The sequence below is a fragment of the Oncorhynchus masou genome, chromosome 29, assembly GCF_036934945.1.
Source record: "Oncorhynchus masou masou isolate Uvic2021 chromosome 29, UVic_Omas_1.1, whole genome shotgun sequence".
Lineage (NCBI taxonomy): Eukaryota > Metazoa > Chordata > Actinopteri > Salmoniformes > Salmonidae > Oncorhynchus > Oncorhynchus masou.
Genome location: NC_088240.1, coordinates 94,557,687 through 94,578,615, shown reverse-complemented (window position 1 = coordinate 94,578,615; position 20,929 = coordinate 94,557,687). Strand labels below are relative to the sequence as shown.

The following is a 20,929-nucleotide window of genomic DNA, read 5'->3' as shown; positions in this document are numbered from 1 at the left end:
TGTGAAGTCACCAGCTTGATGTAGTCATTGCATGTCAGTAGTATGGGGACCAAATACTAAACTTTTGACCACTTTATTTATACGAATCTTGAGTGGGGGTCAATCATTTTGACCCCTACCTTTTTGGGAAAAAATACATTTCTTTTTCAACTAAATCTCTTTCTCCGAGCAATTGTATTAGTATAAAATAATATAATTCACCACATTGTTGGCGCATACAATATAGCTCAGTCATTATTGCTGATCTGTATCAAGGGTGTCAATAATTTCGGAGCCCACTGCATATTTAATGGAAGTCGTTCAGTGAACCATGAGTGATGAGAAACAAAAACATTGTCTGAGACCTGAAGATTTGTGTTAGCAATGCAAGCCAATACCAAGGCATCAGGTCTTCAGGTATGGACTGAGCACCATGTTATGCTGTTCATACGTACCAACTGTTAGTTTTTATCTTAATCCCTGATATCATACACATGTTGCATGTGCTTCTGCCTCTGCATTGCTGGCTCTTTTCGACTGGGTTTCTGTATAAGCACTTCGAGACAACTGCTCAAAACATCAGAATTATGAACCCAGACTACCTCCAGCCTCAACCAATCACCACACCGCCCCACCTCTATCTGCCACGGGGGGCATTGGCTTGTCGTCCTAAAACCCGGAAATGAGTAAAACCTCTAGAGAAATTAATGGGGAAAGAATATGGTTCTGGGATAAATGGAGAAAATTAGGTCTGAGGTTAAGACAGTTAAAACAGGCTTAGGACATCTTGTAAATTCGACGAGGTAATATCAGTCAACTAACATGATCTTTATGAATTATGAAGCCTATATGTTGTTTATATGTTGTTGTTTTTTGTATTACATAAATGGTTAAAAATTCACAAAAAAATGACGAAAACTGACGACAACTGTCTCACCGAACAAAACATATCAGATCTCCAACGCCTGTGTTTACCACATACCTTAGTTTCAGCGTTTATCAACAAAACAAACAAAAACTTATTTCCCATAGACTTTGTCCAACGAACCATGGCGGAGTAGTTAGTGCCTACAAAAATGACGCCATTATACTGTTATCCTCTATTGGGCAAGTCGACAAGACATGGATCTGACGCCTGCGCAGAAGCCAGCGTGAGTCTGAATCATCGATAGGGCGACTGTCGGAGCTAAGAATCTAGAGTGATGGGACCTGAGTGAAGGAACAGCGCGACTCTCCAAGCCGGTTATGACAGGTACATTTCAGCCTTCTATGCGTTCGGATATTCGCTTTAACGTTTTTTTTTAAACGGGTTCATAGTGGAAACGACTGTACTGGGCTATCTGATGTGGATTACATAATAGTGGTGGGAATATGATTAGCTGTATGGCTTTTCAACATCTGGAAGTAACCTTTAAAATGAGAAAATGTCTTGATCTACTGTCTCAACATTCAGGGTGTGATTAACTGTCGAGTTATGTATTTATTTTTGAAAGAACTAGACAGAAGACGTGTTGTCAGACTCAAATCAATAGTGTTTGTAGTTTTGTAAATAGACAGTTGACTTCCCAATCTCAACTTTATTTAGCCTATAGCATGCGCCTGGTGTGGCTTAGAATCCAAAGCAAATCCGTTTACTTTGACGATAACAGCTTATAGCCTAATCGATTACATGGTTTGATGCTATTATCTTAGATAAAAGATGTCTCAAGGGGACTGTGAAAGCAAGACGAAGGAAGGACGTGTGTGTCAGATCAGTATGGCGTCATGTCTTACGTCTCTGCCTCCTTTGGGTAGAGCGGATTCACATTCAGCACCATGGACAGCGATATCTCTCTCTCTCGCTCTGTCGTCGCAGTCATTGAGCTATAAAAGAAGGTCGCATTTTGCCGGGTTACTTTCCTTCGTGTTTCGGTTTCAATGTTAATTATTTGAGATTCTAAAATGTGTTGGGTTCCAATCGGTGAGAGAACATGATCAAAACAAGATCAGGTGTTTTGACCACTGGCATCCACGTGACCTTATAATTGGTATGACAGAGGTTATTATATTTCGGATACGTTTTGTCGTTTCTGCTGTGTTTGTTTACTTGACAACTAGGTTTGTGTTTACATTGACTATTACTCATCAAAGCATTGGATTGGAACAAATGACGCTGTGGGCTCTTCAGGGACATATTTATTATGTATGATAGAGATTGTCAATGAGTACACAAACTATACATATTGCATATCTCATGCATATCGCATTTTGCATAATACTAAATGCTGAATATTTGAAGTCATTATTTTGCCGTACGCACATTCGATTTTATTTGACCTCTATTTTATTAAAGACCAAGGTCTCTTTCACAGATAAGCCCTGCTGACACATCATGTACAAAATACAAAAAAATACAACTACATCCTTCAACACTGACTACATAGACAACAGAAGTGTTATTCATTCAGAGTCTACATAACATCCTTCAACACTGACTACATGTAGACAACAGAAGTGTTATTCATTCAGAGTCTACATAACATCCTTCAACACTGACTACATGGAGACAACATGAGTGTTATTCATTCAGAGTCTACATAACATCCTTCAACACTGACTACATGTAGACAACATAAGTGTTATTCATTCAGAGTCTACATAACATCCTTCAACACTGACTACATAGACAACAGAAGTGTTATTCATTCAGAGTCTACATAACATCCTTCAACACTGACCACATGTAAACAACAGAAGTGTTATTCATTCAGAGTCTACATAACATCCTTCAACACTGACTACATGTAGAAAACAGAAGTGCTATTCATTCAGAGAGAGTCTACATAACATCTTTCAACACTGACTACATGTAGACAACAGAAGTGCTATTCATTCAGAGTCTACATAACATCCTTCAACACTGACTACATGTAGACAACAGAAGTGTTATTCATTCAGAGTCTACATAACATCCTTCAACACTGACTACATATAGACAACAGAAGTGTTATTCATTCAGAGTCTACATAACATCCTTCAACACTGACTACATATAGACAACAGAAGTGTTATTCATTCAGAGCCTACGTAACATAGCAGGCAGCAGGTAGCAGTCAGCAGGTAATAGGCAGCAGGCAGCAGGTAGCAGGTAGCAGTCAGCAGATAGAAAGTAATAGGCAGCAGGTAACAGGTAGCAGGCAGCAGGCAGCAGGTAGCAGGTAGCAGGCAGCAGGCAGCAGGTAGCAGGCAACAGGCAGCAGGTAGCAGTCAGCAGATAGAAAATAATAGGCAGCAGGCAGCAGGTAGCAGGCAGTAGGTAGCAGATAGAAGGTAATAGGCAGCAGGTAATTGGCAGCAGGTAGCAGGTAGCAGGCAGCAGGTAGAAGGCAGCAGGTAGCAGTCAGCAGATAGAAAGTAATAGGCAGCAGGTAGCAGGCAGCAGATAGCAGGTAATAGGCAGCAGGAAGCAGACAGCAGGCAGCAGGTAGCAGGTAGCAGGCAGCAGGTAGCAGGCAGCAGGTAGCAGGTAGCAGCAGGCAGCAGGTAGCAGGTAGCAGATGGAAGGTAATAGGCAGCAGGTAGCAGGCAGCAGGCAGCAGGTAGCAGGCAGCAGGCAGCAGGTAGCAGATATAAGGTAATAGGCAGCAGGCAGCAGATAGAAGGTAGCAGGCAGCAGGTAGCAGGCAGCAGATAGAAGGTAATAGGCAACAGGTAGCAGGCAGCAGGCAGCAGGCAGCAGGTAGCAGTCAGCAGATAGAAGGTAATAGGTAGCAGGCAGCAGGTAGCAGGTAGCAGGTAGCAAGCAGCAGGCAGCAGGTAGCAGTCAGCAGATAGAAGGTAATAGGTAGCAGGCAGCAGGTAGCAGGTAGCAGGTAGCAGGCAGCAGATAGCAGGTAATAGGCAGCAGGAAGCAGACAGCAGGTAGCAGGCAGCAGGTAGCAGATAGAAGGTAATAGGCAACAGGTAGCAGGCAGCAGATAGCAGGTAGAAACACAACCTAATATCACTGAACAGGTAGCAGGCAGCATGCAGCATCTCGCAGGCAGAAACGCAACTTAATAACCTGAACAAGTAGAAGGTAGCATGTAGCATGTAGCAGGCAAAAACGCAACCTAATAACCTGAACAAGTAGCAGGTAGCAGGTAGAAACACAACCTAATATCCTGAACAGGTAGAAGATAGAAACACAACCTAATATCCTGAACAGGTAGCAGGTAGCATGTAGCAGGCAGCATGTAGCAGGCAGAAACGCAACCTAATAACCTGAACAAGTAGCGGATAGCAGGTAGCATGTAGCAGGCAGCATGTAGCAGGCAGAAATACAAACTAAAATCCTCAACAGGTAGCAGGTAGCAGGCAGAAACACAACATAATATCCTAAACAGATAACCGGCAAAAATACAAACTAAAATCCTCAACAGGTAGCAGGTAGCAGTCAGAAACACAACCTAATAACCTGAACAGGTAGCAGGTAGAAACACAACCTAATATCCTGAACAGGTAGCAGGTAGAAACACAACCTGAAATCCTGAAAAGATAGCAGGTAGCATGTAGCATGTCGCAGGCAGAAACACAACCTAATATGCTGAACAGGTTGCAGGTAGCAGGTAGCAGATAGAAGGTAGCAGGCAGCAGGTAGCAGGCAGCAGATAGAAGGTAATAGGCAACAGGTAGCAGGCAGCAGGCAGCAGGCAGCAGGTAGCAGGCAGCAGGTAGCAGATAGAAGGTAGCAGGCAGCAGGCAGCAGGCAGCAGGTAGCAGTCAGCAGATAGAAGGTAATAGGTAGCAGGCAGCAGGTAGCAGGTAGCAGGTAGCAGGCAGCAGATAGCAGGTAATAGGCAGCAGGAAGCAGACAGCAGGTAGCAGGCAGTAGGTAGCAGATAGAAGGTAATAGGCAACAGGTAGCAGGCAGCAGATAGCAGGTAGAAACACAACCTAATATCCCTGAACAGGTAGCAGGCAGCATGCAGCATCTCGCAGGCAGAAACGCAACTTAATAACCTGAACAAGTAGAAGGTAGCATGTAGCATGTAGCAGGCAAAAACACAACCTAATATGCTGAACAGGTTGCAGGTAGCAGGTAGCAACACACCTGATATCCTGAACAGGTAGCAGGTAGCAACACAACCTAATATTCTGAACAGGTAGCAGGTAGCAGGTAGCAACACAATCTAATATCCTGGACAGGTAACAGGCTGCAGGTAGCAGGCAGCAACACAACCTAATAACCTGAACAGGTAACAGGTAGCAGGCAGCAATACAACCTGATATCCTGAACAGGTAGCAGGTAACAGGTAACAGGCAGCAGCACAACCTAATATTCTGAACAGGTAGCAGGTAGCAGGTAGCAGGCAGCAACACAACCTGATATCCTGAACAGGTAACAGGTTGCAGGTAGCAGGCAGCAACACAACCTAATATCCTGAACAGGTAACAGGTTGCAGGTAGCAGGCAGCAACACAACCTGATATCCTGAACAGGTAGCAGGTAGCAACACAACCTAATATCCTGAACAGGTAACAGGTTGCAGGTAACAGGTAGCAACACAACCTAATATCCTGAACAGGTAACAGGTAACAGGTAACAGGTAGCAACACAACCTAATATCCTGAACAGGTAACAGGTAACAGGTAACAGGTAACAGGCAGCAGGTAGCAGGCAGCAACACAACCTAATATCCTGAACAGGTAGCAGGCAACAGGTAGCAGGCAGCAACACAACCTGATATCCTGAACAGGTAACAGGTAGCAACACAACCTAATATCCTGAACAGGTAACAGGTAACAGGTAACAGGTAGCAACACAACCTAATATCCTGAACAGGTAACAGGTAACAGGTAACAGGTAACAGGCAGCAGGTAGCAGGCAGCAACACAACCTAATATCCTGAACAGGTAGCAGGCAACAGGTAGCAGGCAGCAACACAACCTGATATCCTGAACAGGTAACAGGTAGCAACACAACCTAATATCCTGAACAGGTAACAGGTAACAGGTAGCAGGCAGCAGATAGCAGGCAGCAACACAACCTAATATCCTGAACAGAAACGGATGGGTGATTCAAAATGGGAGCAACACTGTGGCTGATCATACAGCATTGTATCTCTCTCCCATAATACAACTGTGTGTGTGTGTGTGTGTGTGTGTGTGTGTGTGTGTGTGTGTGTGTGTGTGTGTGTGTGTGTGTGTGTGTGTGTGTGTGTGTGTGTGTGTGTGTGCGCGTGTGTGTGTGTGTGTGTGTGTGTGTGTGTGTGTGTGTGTGTTGTGTGCAGGCAGTGGCACCCGGTGTGTGTGAGGTTAGTGTGGTGCTCTCTCTCTCTCTCTCTAGACAGAGCTGAGGTGAAAGGGTCAGGATGGCTTCAGCCTGTGCTGAGATCTGTGGGTCAGACTACGCTGAGCAGACGCAGCACGACCAGAGATACGGCGTGAGATCATACCTCCACCAGTTCTACGAGGAGTGTACTGCCTCCATCTGGGAACGCGATGAAGATTTTCAGATTCAGAGATCGCCTAGTCGGTGGAGCTCTGTCCTCTGGAAGGTATGATATATATGAGAGAAGAGATATCGGGAGGGTATTGGGTCAAGGTGCTGTAAACATCCTGACATGGTCTGAGTAGTGTATTGAGCCAGGTTACTGTAAACATCTGCCTGTTCAGGTCTGTCTAGAGTTAGGAACCCTGATCCTGTCTCTCCCTCCCCCAGGTCTGTCTAGAGTTAGGAACCCTGATCCTGTCTCTCCCTCCCCCAGGTCTGTCTAGAGTTAGGAACCCTGATCCTGTCTCTCCCTCCCCCAGGTCTGTCCAGTGTTAGGAACTCTGATCCTGTCTCTCCCTTCCCCAGGTCTGTCTAGAGTTAGGAACCCTGATCCTGTCTCTCCCTCCCCCAGGTCTGTCTAGAGTTAGGAACCCTGATCCTGTCTCTCCCTCCCCCTGATCAGGAACCCTGATCCTGTCTCTCCCTCCCCCAGGTCTGTCTAGTGTTAGGAACCCTGATCCTGTCTCTCCCTCCCCCAGGTCTGTCTAGTGTTAGGAACCCTGATCCTGTCTCTCCCTCCCCCAGGTCTGTCCAGTGTTAGGAACTCTGATCCTGTCTCTCCCTTCCCCAGGTCTGTCTAGAGTTAGGAACTCTGATCCTGTCTCTCCCTCCCCCAGGTCTGTCTAGAGTTAGGAACTCTGATCCTGTCTCTCCCTCCCCCAGGTCTGTCTAGCGTTAGGAACCCTGATCCTGTCTCTCCCTCCCCCAGGTCTGTCTAGTGTATAGGAACCCTGATCCTGTCTCTCCTTCCCCCAGGTCTGTCTAGAGTTAGGAACCCTGATCCTGTCTCTCCCTCCCCCAGGTCTGTCTAGCTCCCTCCCCCAGGTCTGTCTAGTGTATAGGAACCCTGCTCCTGTCTCTCCCTCCCCCAGGTCTGTCTAGCATTAGGAACTCTGATCCTGTCTCTCCCTCCCCCAGGTCTGTCTAATGTTAGGAACCCTGATCCTGTCTCTCCCTTCCCCAGGTCTGTCTAGTGTTAGGAACCCTGATCCTGTCTCTCCCTCCCCCAGGTCTGTCTAGAGTTAGGAACCCTGATCCTGTCTCTCCCTCCCCCAGGTCTGTCTAATGTTAGGAACCCTGCTCCTGTCTCTCCCTCCCCCAGGTCTGTCTAATGTTAGGAACCCTGATCCTGTCTCTCCCTCCCCCAGGTCTGTCTAGCGTTAGGAACCCTGATCCTGTCTCTCCCTCCCCCAGGTCTGTCTAGCGTTAGGAACCCTGATCCTGTCTCTCCCTCCCCCAGGTCTGTCTAGTGTTAGGAACCCTGATCCTGTCTCTCCCTCCCCCAGGTCTGTCTAGTGTTAGGAACTCTGATCCTGTCTCTCCCTCCCCCAGGTCTGTCTAGAGTTAGGAACCCTGATCTTGTCTCTCCCTCCCCCAGGTCTGTCTAGCGTTAGGAACCCTGATCCTGTCTCTCCCTCCCCCAGGTCTGTCTAGTGTATAGGAACCCTGATCTTGTCTCTCCCTCCCCCAGGTCTGTCTAGTGTTAGGAACCCTGATCCTGTCTCTCCCTCCCCCTGATCCTGTCTCTCCCTCCCCCAGGTCTGTCTAGAGTTAGGAACCCTGATCCTGTCTCTCTCTCCCCCAGGTCTGTCTAGAGTTAGGAACCCTGATCCTGTCTCTCCCTCCCCCTGATCCTGTCTCTCCCTCCCCCAGGTCTGTCTAGCGTTAGGAACCCTGATCCTGTCTCTCCCTCCCCCAGGTCTGTCTAATGTTAGGAACCCTGATCCTGTCTCTCCCTCCCCCAGGTCTGTCTAGAGTTAGGAACCCTGATCCTGTCTCTCCCTCCCCCTGATCCTGTCCCCCTCCCCCAGGTCTGTCTAGAGTTAGGAACCCTGATCCTGTCTCCCCCCCCAGGTCTGTCTAGAGTTAGGAACCCTGATCCTGTCTCTCCCTCCCCCAGGTCTGTCTAGTGTTAGGAACCCTGATCCTGTCTCTCCCTCCCCCTGATCCTGTCTCTCCCTCCCCCAGGTCTGTCTAATGTTAGGAACCCTGATCCTGTCTCTCCCTCCCCCAGGTCTGTCTAGAGTTAGGAACCCTGATCCTGTCTCTCCCTCCCCCAGGTCTGTCTAGTGTATAGGAACCCTGATCCTGTCTCTCCCTCCCCCAGGTCTGTCTAGTGTTAGGAACTCTGATCCTGTCTCTCCCTCCCCCAGGTCTGTCTAATGTTAGGAACCCTGATCCTGTCTCTCCCTCCCCCAGGTCTGTCTAATGTTAGGAACCCTGATCCTGTCTCTCCCTCCCCCAGGTCTGTCTAATGTTAGGAACCCTGATCCTGTCTCTCCCTCCCCCAGGTCTGTCTAATGTTAGGAACCCTGCTCCTGTCTCTCCCTCCCCCTGATCCTGTCTCTCCCTCCCCCAGGTCTGTCTAATGTTAGGAACCCTGATCCTGTCTCTCCCTCCCCCAGGTCTGTCTAATGTTAGGAACCCTGATCCTGTCTCTCCCTCCCCCAGGTCTGTCTAGTGTTAGGAACCCTGATCCTGTCTCTCCCTCCCCCAGGTCTGTCTAATGTTAGGAACCCTGATCCTGTCTCTCCCTCCCCCAGGTCTGTCTAGTGTTAGGAACCCTGATCTTGTCTCTCCCTCCCCCAGGTCTGTCTAGTGTTAGGAACCCTGATCTTGTCTCTCCCTCCCCCAGGTCTGTCTAGTGTTAGGAACCCTGATCTTGTCTCTCCCTCCCCCAGGTCTGTCTAGTGTTAGGAACTCTGATCCTGTCTCTCCCTCCCCCAGGTCTGTCTAGCGTTAGGAACTCTGATCCTGTCTCTCCCTCCCCCAGGTCTGTCTAATGTTAGGAACCCTGATTCTGTCTCTCCCTCCCCCAGGTCTGTCTAGTGTTAGGAACTCTGATCCTGTCTCTCCCTCCCCCAGGTCTGTCTAGTGTTAGGAACCCTGATCCTGTCTCTCCCTCCCCCTGATCAGGAACTCTGATCCTGTCTCTCCCTCCCCCAGGTCTGTCTAATGTTAGGAACCCTGATCCTGTCTCTCCCTCCCCCAGGTCTGTCTAATGTTAGGAACCCTGATCCTGTCTCTCCCTCCCCCAGGTCTGTCTAATGTTAGGAACCCTGATCCTGTCTCTCCCTCCCCCAGGTCTGTCTAGTGTTAGGAACCCTGATCCTGTCTCTCCCTCCCCCAGGTCTGTCTAATGTTAGGAACCCTGATCCTGTCTCTCCCTCCCCCAGGTCTGTCTAATGTTAGGAACCCTGATCCTGTCTCTCCCTCCCCCAGGTCTGTCTAATGTTAGGAACCCTGATCCTGTCTCTCCCTCCCCCAGGTCTGTCTAGTGTTAGGAACCCTGATCTTGTCTCTCCCTCCCCCAGGTCTGTCTAGTGTTAGGAACCCTGATCTTGTCTCTCCCTCCCCCAGGTCTGTCTAGTGTTAGGAACTCTGATCCTGTCTCTCCCTCCCCCAGGTCTGTCTAGCGTTAGGAACTCTGATCCTGTCTCTCCCTCCCCCAGGTCTGTCTAATGTTAGGAACCCTGATTCTGTCTCTCCCTCCCCCAGGTCTGTCTAGTGTTAGGAACTCTGATCCTGTCTCTCCCTCCCCCAGGTCTGTCTAGTGTTAGGAACCCTGATCCTGTCTCTCCCTCCCCCTGATCAGGAACTCTGATCCTGTCTCTCCCTCCCCCAGGTCTGTCTAGAGTTAGGAACCCTGATCCTGTCTCTCCCTCCCCCAGGTCTGTCTAGAGTTAGGAACCCTGATCCTGTCTCTCCCTCCCCCAGGTCTGTCTAATGTTAGGAACCCTGATCCTGTCTCTCCCTCCCCCAGGTCTGTCTAATGTTAGGAACCCTGATCCTGTCTCTCCCTCCCCCAGGTCTGTCTAATGTTAGGAACCCTGATCCTGTCTCTCCCTCCCCCTGATCCTGAACCCTGATCCTGTCTCTCCCTCCCCCAGGTCTGTCTAGAGTTAGGAACCCTGATCCTGTCTCTCCCTCCCCCTGATCAGGAACCCTGATCCTGTCTCTCCCTCCCCCAGGTCTGTCTAGCGTTAGGAACCCTGATCCTGTCTCTCCCTCCCCCAGGTCTGTCTAGAGTTAGGAACCCTGATCCTGTCTCTCCCTCCCCCAGGTCTGTCTAATGTTAGGAACCCTGATCCTGTCTCTCCCTCCCCCAGGTCTGTCTAATGTTAGGAACCCTGATCCTGTCTCTCCCTCCCCCAGGTCTGTCTAGTGTTAGGAACCCTGATCCTGTCTCTCCCTCCCCCAGGTCTGTCTAGAGTTAGGAACCCTGATCCTGTCTCTCCCTCCCCCAGGTCTGTCTAGAGTTAGGAACCCTGATCCTGTCTCTCCCTCCCCCAGGTCTGTCTAATGTTAGGAACCCTGATCCTGTCTCTCCCTCCCCCAGGTCTGTCTAATGTTAGGAACCCTGATCCTGTCTCTCCCTCCCCCAGGTCTGTCTAGTGTTAGGAACCCTGATCCTGTCTCTCCCTCCCCCAGGTCTGTCTAATGTTAGGAACCCTGATCCTGTCTCTCCCTCCCCCAGGTCTGTCTAGCATTAGGAACCCTGATCCTGTCTCTCCCTCCCCCAGGTCTGTCTAATGTTAGGAACCCTGATCCTGTCTCTCCCTCCCCCAGGTCTGTCTAGTGTTAGGAACCCTGATCCTGTCTCTCCCTCCCCCTGATCCTTAACCCTGATCTTGTCTCTCCCTCCCCCAGGTCTGTCTAATGTTAGGAACTCTGATCCTGTCTCTCCCTCCCCCAGGTCTGTCTAATGTTAGGAACTCTGATCCTGTCTCTCCTTCCCCCAGGTCTGTCTAGCGTTAGGAACCCTGATTCTGGTGACAGGCCTCATTGTCCTACTGGTGGGCTACGCCACCCCGACTAAGATCGAAGCGTTCGGGGAAGACGAGCTCCTCTTCGTGGACAGCCACGCTGTCCTCTTCAACCGAGCCTTGGACGTGTGCAAGCTGACGGGCGCCGTGCTGTTCTGCGTGGGCGGCGGCCTGATGGCCGTAGGTCTCCTCCTCTCGGCCTTCTCTAAGAGCTACTCCAAGGAGGAGCTGTACCTGCAGCAGAAGTTTAAGGAGAGGCTGGTCGATATCCAGAACACGGTCCATCCCGTCACCAGAGCCCCGACTCCGGGGAAGAGTAAGATCCCAGTCACCCTGTCTAAAGTGCACAGTGTCCAGCCCAACTCAGAGACATAACAGTTGTCCATGTAGTAGTGAGAGAGGTAGATTATCAGTGGTGTTCATGTGTCCTTGTTCCTAACTCTTCTAAAGGTCAGCTTATGTCATCTCAGTACCACTCCTTACAAACCCTGTGTTTCCAGCCCTCAGGGCTGCAGGAGGAATCACACAGCTCCTTTCATGTAACGCTGTGTAATTAAGGCTGCAGGAGGAATCACACAGCTCCTTTCATGTAAATCTACTGGCTGGGTTACAATCATGTACCTAGACCAAGAAACTAACAGGCTCACTGTATAGAGCAGTGGGTCTCACCCTGGTGTACTTATCCTATCTACAGGGGTACTTATCCTATCCACACGGGGTACTTATCCTATCCACATGGGGTACTTATCCTATCCACAGGGGGTACTTATCCTATCCACATGGGGTACTTATCCTATCCACAGGGGGTACTTATCCTATCCACATGGGGTACTTATCCTATCCACAGGGGGTACTTATCCTATCCACAGGGGGTACTTATCCTATCCACAGGGGTACTTATCCTATCCACATGGGGTACTTATCCTATCCACATGGGTACTTATCCTATCCACAGGGGGTACTTATCCTATCCACATGGGGTACTTATCATATCCACAGGGGGTACTTATCCTATCCACATGGGCTACTTATCCTATCCACAGGGGGTACTTATCCTATCCACAGGGGGTACTTATCCTATCCACATGGGGTACTTATCCTATCCACAGGGGGTACTTATCCTATCCACATGGGGTACTTATCATATCCACAGGGGGTACTTATCCTATCCACATGGGGTACTTATCCTATCCACATGGGGTACTTATCCTATCCACATGGGGTACTTATCCTATCCACAGGGGGTACTTATCCTATCCACAGGGGGTACTTATCCTATCCACAGGGGGTACTTATCCTATCCACAGGGGTACTTATCCTATCCACAGGGGGTACTTATCCTATCCACAGGGGGTACTTATCCTATCCACAGGGGGTACTTATCCTATCCACAGGGGTACTTATCCTATCCACATGGGGTACTTATCCTATCCACAGGGGGTACTTATCCTATCCACAGGGGTACTTATCCTATCCACATGGGGTACTTATCCTATCCACAGGGGTACTTATCCTATCCACAGGGGGTACTTATCCTATCCACATGGGGTACTTATCCTATCCACATGGGGTACTTATCCTATCCACAGGGGGTACTTATCCTATCCACAGGGGGTACTTATCCTATCCACAGGGGGTACTTATCCTATCCACAGGGGGTACTTATCCTATCCACAGGGGTACTTATCCTATCCACAGGGGGTACTTATCCTATCCACAGGGGTACTTATCCTATCCACAGGGGTACTTATCCTATCCACAGGGGTACTTATCCTATCCACAGGGGTACTTATCCTATCCACATGGGGTACTTATCCTATCCACATGGGTACTTATCCTATCCACAGGGGGTACTTATCCTATCCACATGGGGTACTTATCCTATCCACAGGGGTACTTATCCTATCCACAGGGGGTACTTATCCTATCCACATGGGGTACTTATCCTATCCACAGGGGTACTTATCCTATCCACAGGGGTACTTATCCTATCCACAGGGGTACTTATCCTATCCACAGGGGTACTTATCCTATCCACAGGGGTACTTATCCTATCCACAGGGGGTACTTATCCTATCCACAGGGGTACTTATCCTATCCACAGGGGTACTTATCCTATCCACAGGGGTACTTATCCTATCCACAGGGGGTACTTATCCTATCCACAGGGGGTACTTATCCTATCCACAGGGGTACTTATCCTATCCACATGGGGTACTTATCCTATCCACAGGGGGTACTTATCCTATCCACAGGGGGTACTTATCCTATCCACAGGGGGTACTTATCCTATCCACAGGGGTACTTATCCTATCCACAGGGGGTACTTATCCTATCCACAGGGGTACTTATCCTATCCACAGGGGGTACTTATCCTATCCACAGGGGGTACTTATCCTATCCACATGGGGTACTTATCCTATCCACATGGGGTTCTTGGGGAGACTCATCAGAACGTAGGCCTACTGGTCAAATGAGGGGTACTTCTGGGGCACAGTAAACAAAAAGGGAGCTGACCGCTAATTTAGAGGACATGTCCTGAGTGGATAAGACATTAAGAACACCTGCTCTTTCCATGACATAGACAGACCGGGTGAATCCAGGTGAAAGATATGATCCCTTACTGATGCCAGTTGTTAAATCCACTTCAATCCGTGTAGATGAAGGGGAGGAGACGGGTTAAAGTAGGATTTTTAAGCCTTGAGACAATTGAGACATGGATTGCGTCTGTGTGCCATTCAGAGGGTGAATGGGCAAGTCAGAAGATGTAAGTATCTTTAAACAGGGTCTGGTAGTGGGTGCCAGGCGCACCAGTTTCAGTGTGTCAAGAACTGCAACGCTGCCGGGTTTTTCACGCTCAACCTTATCAAGAATGGTCCACCACCCAAAAGGACATCCAGCCAACTTGACACAACTATGGGAAGCACTGGAGTTAACAAGGGCCAGCGTCCCAGGGGAAGGCTTTCGACACCTTGTGGAGTTAACAAGGGCCAGCATCCCTGTGGAAGGCTTTCGACACCTTGTGGAGTCAGTGAGCCCAGACCAATTGTGGCTGTCTTTTCCAACTCAATATGAGGAAGGTGTTCTTAATGTTTTGACTCCACTAACGGCTGGAGGTAATCACACAGCTCCTTCGATTTAACTCTTTATTAGTGACAGTCAGTCACTGTCCAGCGTAGGTTTTCCCATCTTGACTGGATTTATCAGTGTCATCTTCAGCAATGAAGAAATAAAAGAATGGAGTACCCTTTTTCCCCAAAAAATATCTATATTGAGCCTAAGCAATTGCTGCCGACTGCTGTGGTGTAACTAACAGCAGCTGTGGTATAACTAACAGCTGTGGTGTAACTAACAGCTGTGGTGTAACTAACAGCAGCTGTGGTATAACTAACAGCTGTGGTGTAACTAACAGCTGTGGTATAACTAACAGCTGTGGTATAACTAACAGCAGCTGTGGTATAACTAACAGCTGTGGTATAACAAACAGCAGCTGTGGTATAACTAACAGCTGTGGTATAACTAACAGCTGTGGTATAACTAACAGCTGTGGTATAACTAACAGCTGTGGTATAACTAACAGCAGCTGTGGTATAACTAACAGCTGTGGTATAACTAACAGCTGTGGTATAACTAACAGCTGTGGTATAACTAACAGCAGCTGTGGTGTAACTAACAGCTGTGGTATAACTAACAGCTGTGGTATAACTAACAGCTGTGGTATAACTAACAGCTGTGGTATAACTAACAGCTGTGGTATAACTAACAGCTGTGGTATAACTAACAGCAGCTGTGGTATAACTAACAGCTGTGGTATAACTAACAGCAGCTGTGGTGTAACTAACAGCTGTGGTATAACTAACAGCTGTGGAATAACGAACAGCTGTGGTGTAACTAACAGCAGCTGTGGTATAACTAACAGCTGTGGTATAACTAACAGCTTTGGTATAACTAACAGCAGCTGTGGTATAACTAACAGCTGTGGTATAACAAACAGCAGCTGTGGTATAACTAACAGCTGTGGTATAACTAACAGCTGTGGTGTAACTAACAGCTGTGGAATAACGAACAGCTGTGGTGTAACTAACAGCTGTGGTATAACTAACAGCAACTGTGGTGTAACTAACAGCTGTGGTATAACTAAACCCCTATGTCATGTTGTTATAAATCACAACATAGAATCTATAGACAGTTGGCTCTAAACCCCTATGTCATGTTGTTATAAATCACAACATAGAATCTATAGACAGTTGGCTCTAAACCCCTATGTCATGTTGTTATAAATCACAACATAGAATCTATAGACAGTTGGCTCTAAACCCCTATGTCATGTTGTTATAAATCACAACATAGAATCTATAGACAGTTGGCTCTAAACCCCTATGTCATGTTGTTATAAATCACAACATAGAATCTATAGACAGTTGGCTCTAAACCCCTATGTCATGTTGTTATAAATCACAACATAGAATCTATAGACACAAGGCAGGGTGATAAAGACACTGGGCTGCTGAGCACATCAGATGCACCAGACACTGGACATACATCACATTACTCTAGACTACAGTTCTGTCAGTTCAGACACAACAGAGCTCGAGCTATTCCCGTAGCAGGGATAGAATGGAGACTAAAAGCTGCTACGTTTTGTTTTGTAGGAGAAACCCAGGTGATCCGGGACATAACAAGTTGATAGAGCTGAAGATTCTGTGTTAAAGTTTTCTTTAAACCTTTTGGATCAATTTCTCTTCAAATGAATATATCAGCTTCGATTTTTCATGTTTGTGAAAAACCAAGTACCATAGTGTGTGATCTGATGAACTGACCTTTCACATTCAAACTGACCACTGACCCCTGACCCCTGTGAGAGATGACATCATCCAAACTCTCCCTGTACTAGACGCAACACACAGGCCAGGTGTGAGAACAGACAAACAAGAGATGGCCTGTAGCTAACGACGACAACATCACCTGGAACACTGGAGGCTGGTGGGCGGGAGATATCGGAGGACAGGCTCACATTGTTAACGGCTGGAATGGGAATACAACGGAGCGGTATCAAAACACGTGACGACGAGCCTGTCCTTAACTACATCTCCACACACCAGCCTCCACTGACCTGTAACCAAGGTAACCAACATGTCAATCTATAGAAGACAAGTCATCGGGTGTGAGATAAAGCTACAAAACAAAACCAATGAGAATAACATCAGTAGCTAACTAAAGATACATGTAACAGTGGTTATGCCAGTCACTACTGAGTGGTCAGTTGGGCTTGATGTTTCCATATTGTGCCATGTTGTGAATACATTTATAATTACATGTTAATGGAGTAATTTGAAAACCTGTATTTAAAAATAAAATAAAAACCTGTTACAAAATATGACAGATGAGTAGTTGTGTTAAATATAAGGGCATATTTGTTCCTCAAATGGATTCTACCGGGTCAGAGAAAGAAGGAACGAGCAAAGATAACTCTGTCCTATATATTACATGTCTATTTTTCATATAACCTAATAAATACAACTTGAAATTATCAGCAACTTACTCCTGGTGACGATTCCGTTTTCTGATCAACTGTCTCATCTCTGTCCACCATTTTATGTCCTTAAGCTCTTTATTATCGTAATATATATAGGATATACCCAACCACTGTTCTTGTCTTACATAACATCTGTTATCATCAACATCCTGTAAAGACACAGGAAGAGGACTCCTGAAGGGAAGTAGAGACATGACCTTGTTATTTCAAGCAGCTTGAAGAGGAGCGAGGGAGAGAGAGGCGCGAGGGAGAGAGAGGCGCTAGGGAGAGAGAGGCGCTAGGGAGAGAGAGGCGCGAGGGAGAGAGAGGCGCGAGGGAGAGAGAGGCGCGAGGGAGAGAGAGGCGCGAGGGAGAGAGAGGCGCGAGGGAGAGAGAGGCGCGAGGGAGAGAGAGGCGCGAGGGAGAGAGAGGCGCGAGGGAGAGAGAGGCGCGAGGGAGAGAGAGGCGCGAGGGAGAGAGAGGCGCGAGGGAGAGAGAGGCGTGAGGGAGAGAGAGGCGTGAGGGAGTGAGAGGCTGGTGGGAGAGAGAGGCGCGAGGGAGAGAGAGGCGCGAGGGAGAGAGAGGCGCGAGGGAGAGAGAGGCGCGAGGGAGAGAGAGGCGCTAGGGAGAGAGAGGCGTGAGGGAGCGAGAGGCTGGTGGGAGAGAGAGGCGCGAGGGAGAGAGAGGCGCGAGGGAGAGAGAGGCGCGAGGGAGAGAGAGGCGCGAGGGAGAGAGAGGCGCTAGGGAGAGAGAGGCGTGAGGGAGCGAGAGGCTGGTGGGAGAGAGAGGCGCGAGGGAGAGAGAGGCGCGAGGGAGAGAGAGGCGCGAGGGAGAGAGAGGCGCGAGGGAGTGAGAGGCTGGTGGGAGAGAGAGGCGCGAGGGATAGGGACAGAGGCTATAAACGGTGCTCCTAGAAATAGAACTTGAGGACGCTCACAGCGTTCGATGACTCACCAGGTTAATGGTTTCTCTAGGCTGTGTGTGACTCTCTCTGTCTCATTCCCAACCTATGCAACTGCAGATAAGACGGGGGTAGAGGGGCTGCTGCAAACTGTCTCTTACGGTAATCAATCCACGAGGATTCAAAAGCACATTTTAGACATTTTATTTTTCAGGTGTTGGGTCATGTAACTCATTACACAGACCTTCCATCCATACCATCATATAATAAGTCATGTCGTGTCTTTGCCTCTGCCGGATTAAGTGATATGACATGCTATTCTATCAAATAATGTCTCTATAATTAATATTACCTGGTTGAGCTAATCATGTAAATGTCATTAGCTAGAGAGTCGGGGCACCACGAAATAATATTTATAGAGCTGTTATCTTCTGAATAAACTCTTAAAGACCTGGTACTCTTTTACCTCAATAGCAGTCGATATTTAATCGTCACCTTATTCAGTCTCATCTGAAAGTTGTACATTCTTGGTTTATCTTCACGAAACAAGTTGAATCAGCAATACAACATGTGGTTTAATTATTTATTTACTAAATACCTAAACAATCACACAGAATTACATCTACATGGAATGGATCATACATTGATTACAAATGATGTCATAAAGGAAAAGGTCCCTAGCGGACGGAACAGATATGAAGGCTGGTTACACAAAGAAAGGGGGTTGGGTTTTGAATGAAAGAGTGGGAAGACTGAGGAACACAAAGGTTTTGTCTCTATCGGACCGTAGGCAGCGATGCTGTCGTAAATACAGTATCTTATGCATTCTAAATAACCGCCCAACCGCCCAATTGAAAAAGGAAAATGCAATAAATATTTACTCTGAGCTGCGCTTCGGTAGATTGGTCGTAGATAGAAGGCCGAGTTGTCTGTCATGGATCTCTTGTGGTAGAACGGGTACTTGGTAGTAGCGTCGTCGTGTGGTAGAACGGATACTTGGTAGTACCGTCGTCGTGTGGTAGAACGGAAACTTGGTAGTACCGTCGTCGTGTGGTAGAACGGGTACTTGGTAGTACCGTCGTCGTGTGGTAGAATGGATACTTGGTAGTACCGTCGTCGTGTGGTAGAACGGATACTTGGTAATAGCGTCGTCGTGTGGTAGAACGGATACTTGGTAGTACCGTCGTCGTGTGGTAGAACGAATACATGGTAGTAGCGTCATTGTGTGGTAGAACGGATACTTGGTAGTACCGTCGTCGTGTGGTAGAACGGATACATGGTAGTAGCGTCGTTGTGTGGTAGAACGGATACTTGGTAGTACCGTCGTCGTGTGGTAGAACGGATACTTGGCAGTACCGTCGTCGTGTGGTAGAACGGTTACTTGGTAGTACCGTCGTCGTGTGGTAGAGCGTAATACTTGGTAGTACCGTCGTCGTGTGGTAGAACGGATACATGGTAGTACAGTCGTGTGGTAGAACGGATACTTGGCAGTACCGTCGTCTTGTGGTAGAACGGATACGTCGTCCGTCCTTTCCTAACCCACGTTTACAGTTGCTGCGGCGAACTCAATCGGCGAGGAGGTATCACTTCTTTAGTGAATAAGAGTTCAAAGTTCATGCCAAGTTGCCTTACTCATGCTATATTCTGACTGGTATAGTCGAAATTCATCCTTTCGGCATGTCGATCATCATCTTCACATTTAAATTCGATGCTAATTTCGTTAGGTTATTATCTTAGCCCTTTCAACGTGGGGACCGTCGTCCTCTCATCCTTGGAACACAAAGTTGGATTTTCGTCAACGGGTTTATATCGTGGTGAAGAGAAGGGCGTGTTTCGTAGTTTTACAACCAATGTCTGTCCACTTGGGCGGGGCCTCTGAGTGAGAAGAGTTTACTCGTATGACAAACCGTTCTCTCATTAAAGAAGCTAAAATTACATTTCATCTTTTCACAAATAGTTTCATATTTAAACATTTAATTTGCACAACAATTCCATGTGAATTTGATAACTAGAATGTGTAGACTTTCCAAGATACAGTATATGTCATACAATCATTAGTGGTAATGTCTCAGACAACAAATGATCTGACATCATATTCATTAAGTACCAACGCATATTTTCAACTGGTTGGATTACCAAAATATGGTTCAGTGTCCCACCTTTTGATGTTACCAGACTCTCTCTCTCTCTCTCTCCATGTTAACAAAGGGCTTTCCAAGAGTCAACTCTATAAAGTAGAGAGAGAGAACAGGGGAAATGTATTTAATGGAGGTCATAAACCTCTCCCAGCAGGCCAACGTCATGACACTCATTACAGACCTTCCATTCATAACATCATGTAATAACTCAATACAGACCTTCCATTCATAACATCATGTAATAACTCAATACAGACCTTCCATTCATAACATCATGTAATAACTCATTCCAGACCTTCCATTCATAACATCATGTAATAACTCAATACAGACCTTCCATTCATAACATCATGTAATAACTCAATAAAGACCTTCCATTCATAACATCATGTAATAACTCAATACAGACCTTCCATTCATAACATCATGTAATAACTCATTACAGACCTTCCATTCATAACATCATGTAATAACTCAATACAGACCTTCCATCCATAACATCATGTAATAACTCAATACAGACCTTCCATTCATAACATCATGAAATAACTCAATACAGACCTTCCATCCATAACATCATGTAATAACTCAATACAGACCTTCCATTCATAACATCATGAAATAACTCAATACAGACTTTCCATCCATAACATCACGTAATAACTCAATACAGGCCTTCCATTCATAACATCATGTAATAACTCAATACAGACCTTCCATCCATAACATCATGTAATAACTCAATACAGACCTTCCATTCATAACATCATGTAATAACTCAATACAGACCTTCCATCCATAACATCATGTAATAACTCAATACAGACCTTCCATTCATAACATCATGTAATAACTCAATACAGACCTTCTATTCATAACATCACGTAATAACTCAATACAGACCTTCCATCCATAACATCATGTAATAACTCAATACAGACTTTCCATCCATAACATCATGTAATAACTCATTACAGACCTTCAATTCATAACATCATGTAATAACTCAATACAGACATTCCATCCTTTAACATTAATATTTATTCACAAATTCATACCAGACAACCCCACCCACGTCCACTCTTCAAAGCTGTGACATACAGCTCATCCATAATGT

At 47.1% G+C, this 20,929-nt stretch overlaps 1 protein-coding gene across 3 annotated transcripts; it reads left to right on the top strand.

Moving 5' to 3' along the window:
- The first annotated feature begins 1,151 nt into the window (after window positions 1–1,151).
- Window positions 1,152–16,799, top strand: nrsn1 (neurensin 1). 3 transcript variants are annotated; one of them, XM_064946910.1, is made up of 4 exons: window positions 1,152–1,231; window positions 6,230–6,496; window positions 11,235–11,574; window positions 15,911–16,799. In XM_064946910.1, exons 2-4 carry the CDS (start codon window positions 6,311–6,313, stop codon window positions 15,943–15,945), a joined length of 561 nt encoding a protein of 186 aa, XP_064802982.1. In that variant the 5' UTR covers window positions 1,152–1,231; window positions 6,230–6,310; the 3' UTR covers window positions 15,946–16,799. The 3 variants fall into 3 exon arrangements, with proteins under 3 accessions (XP_064802982.1, XP_064802980.1, XP_064802981.1); XM_064946908.1 differs by lacking the exon at window positions 15,911–16,799 and having other exon boundaries at window positions 11,235–12,519; XM_064946909.1 differs by lacking the exon at window positions 15,911–16,799 and having other exon boundaries at window positions 1,173–1,231; window positions 6,286–6,496; window positions 11,235–12,519.
- Window positions 16,800–20,929: the final 4,130 nt, after the last annotated feature.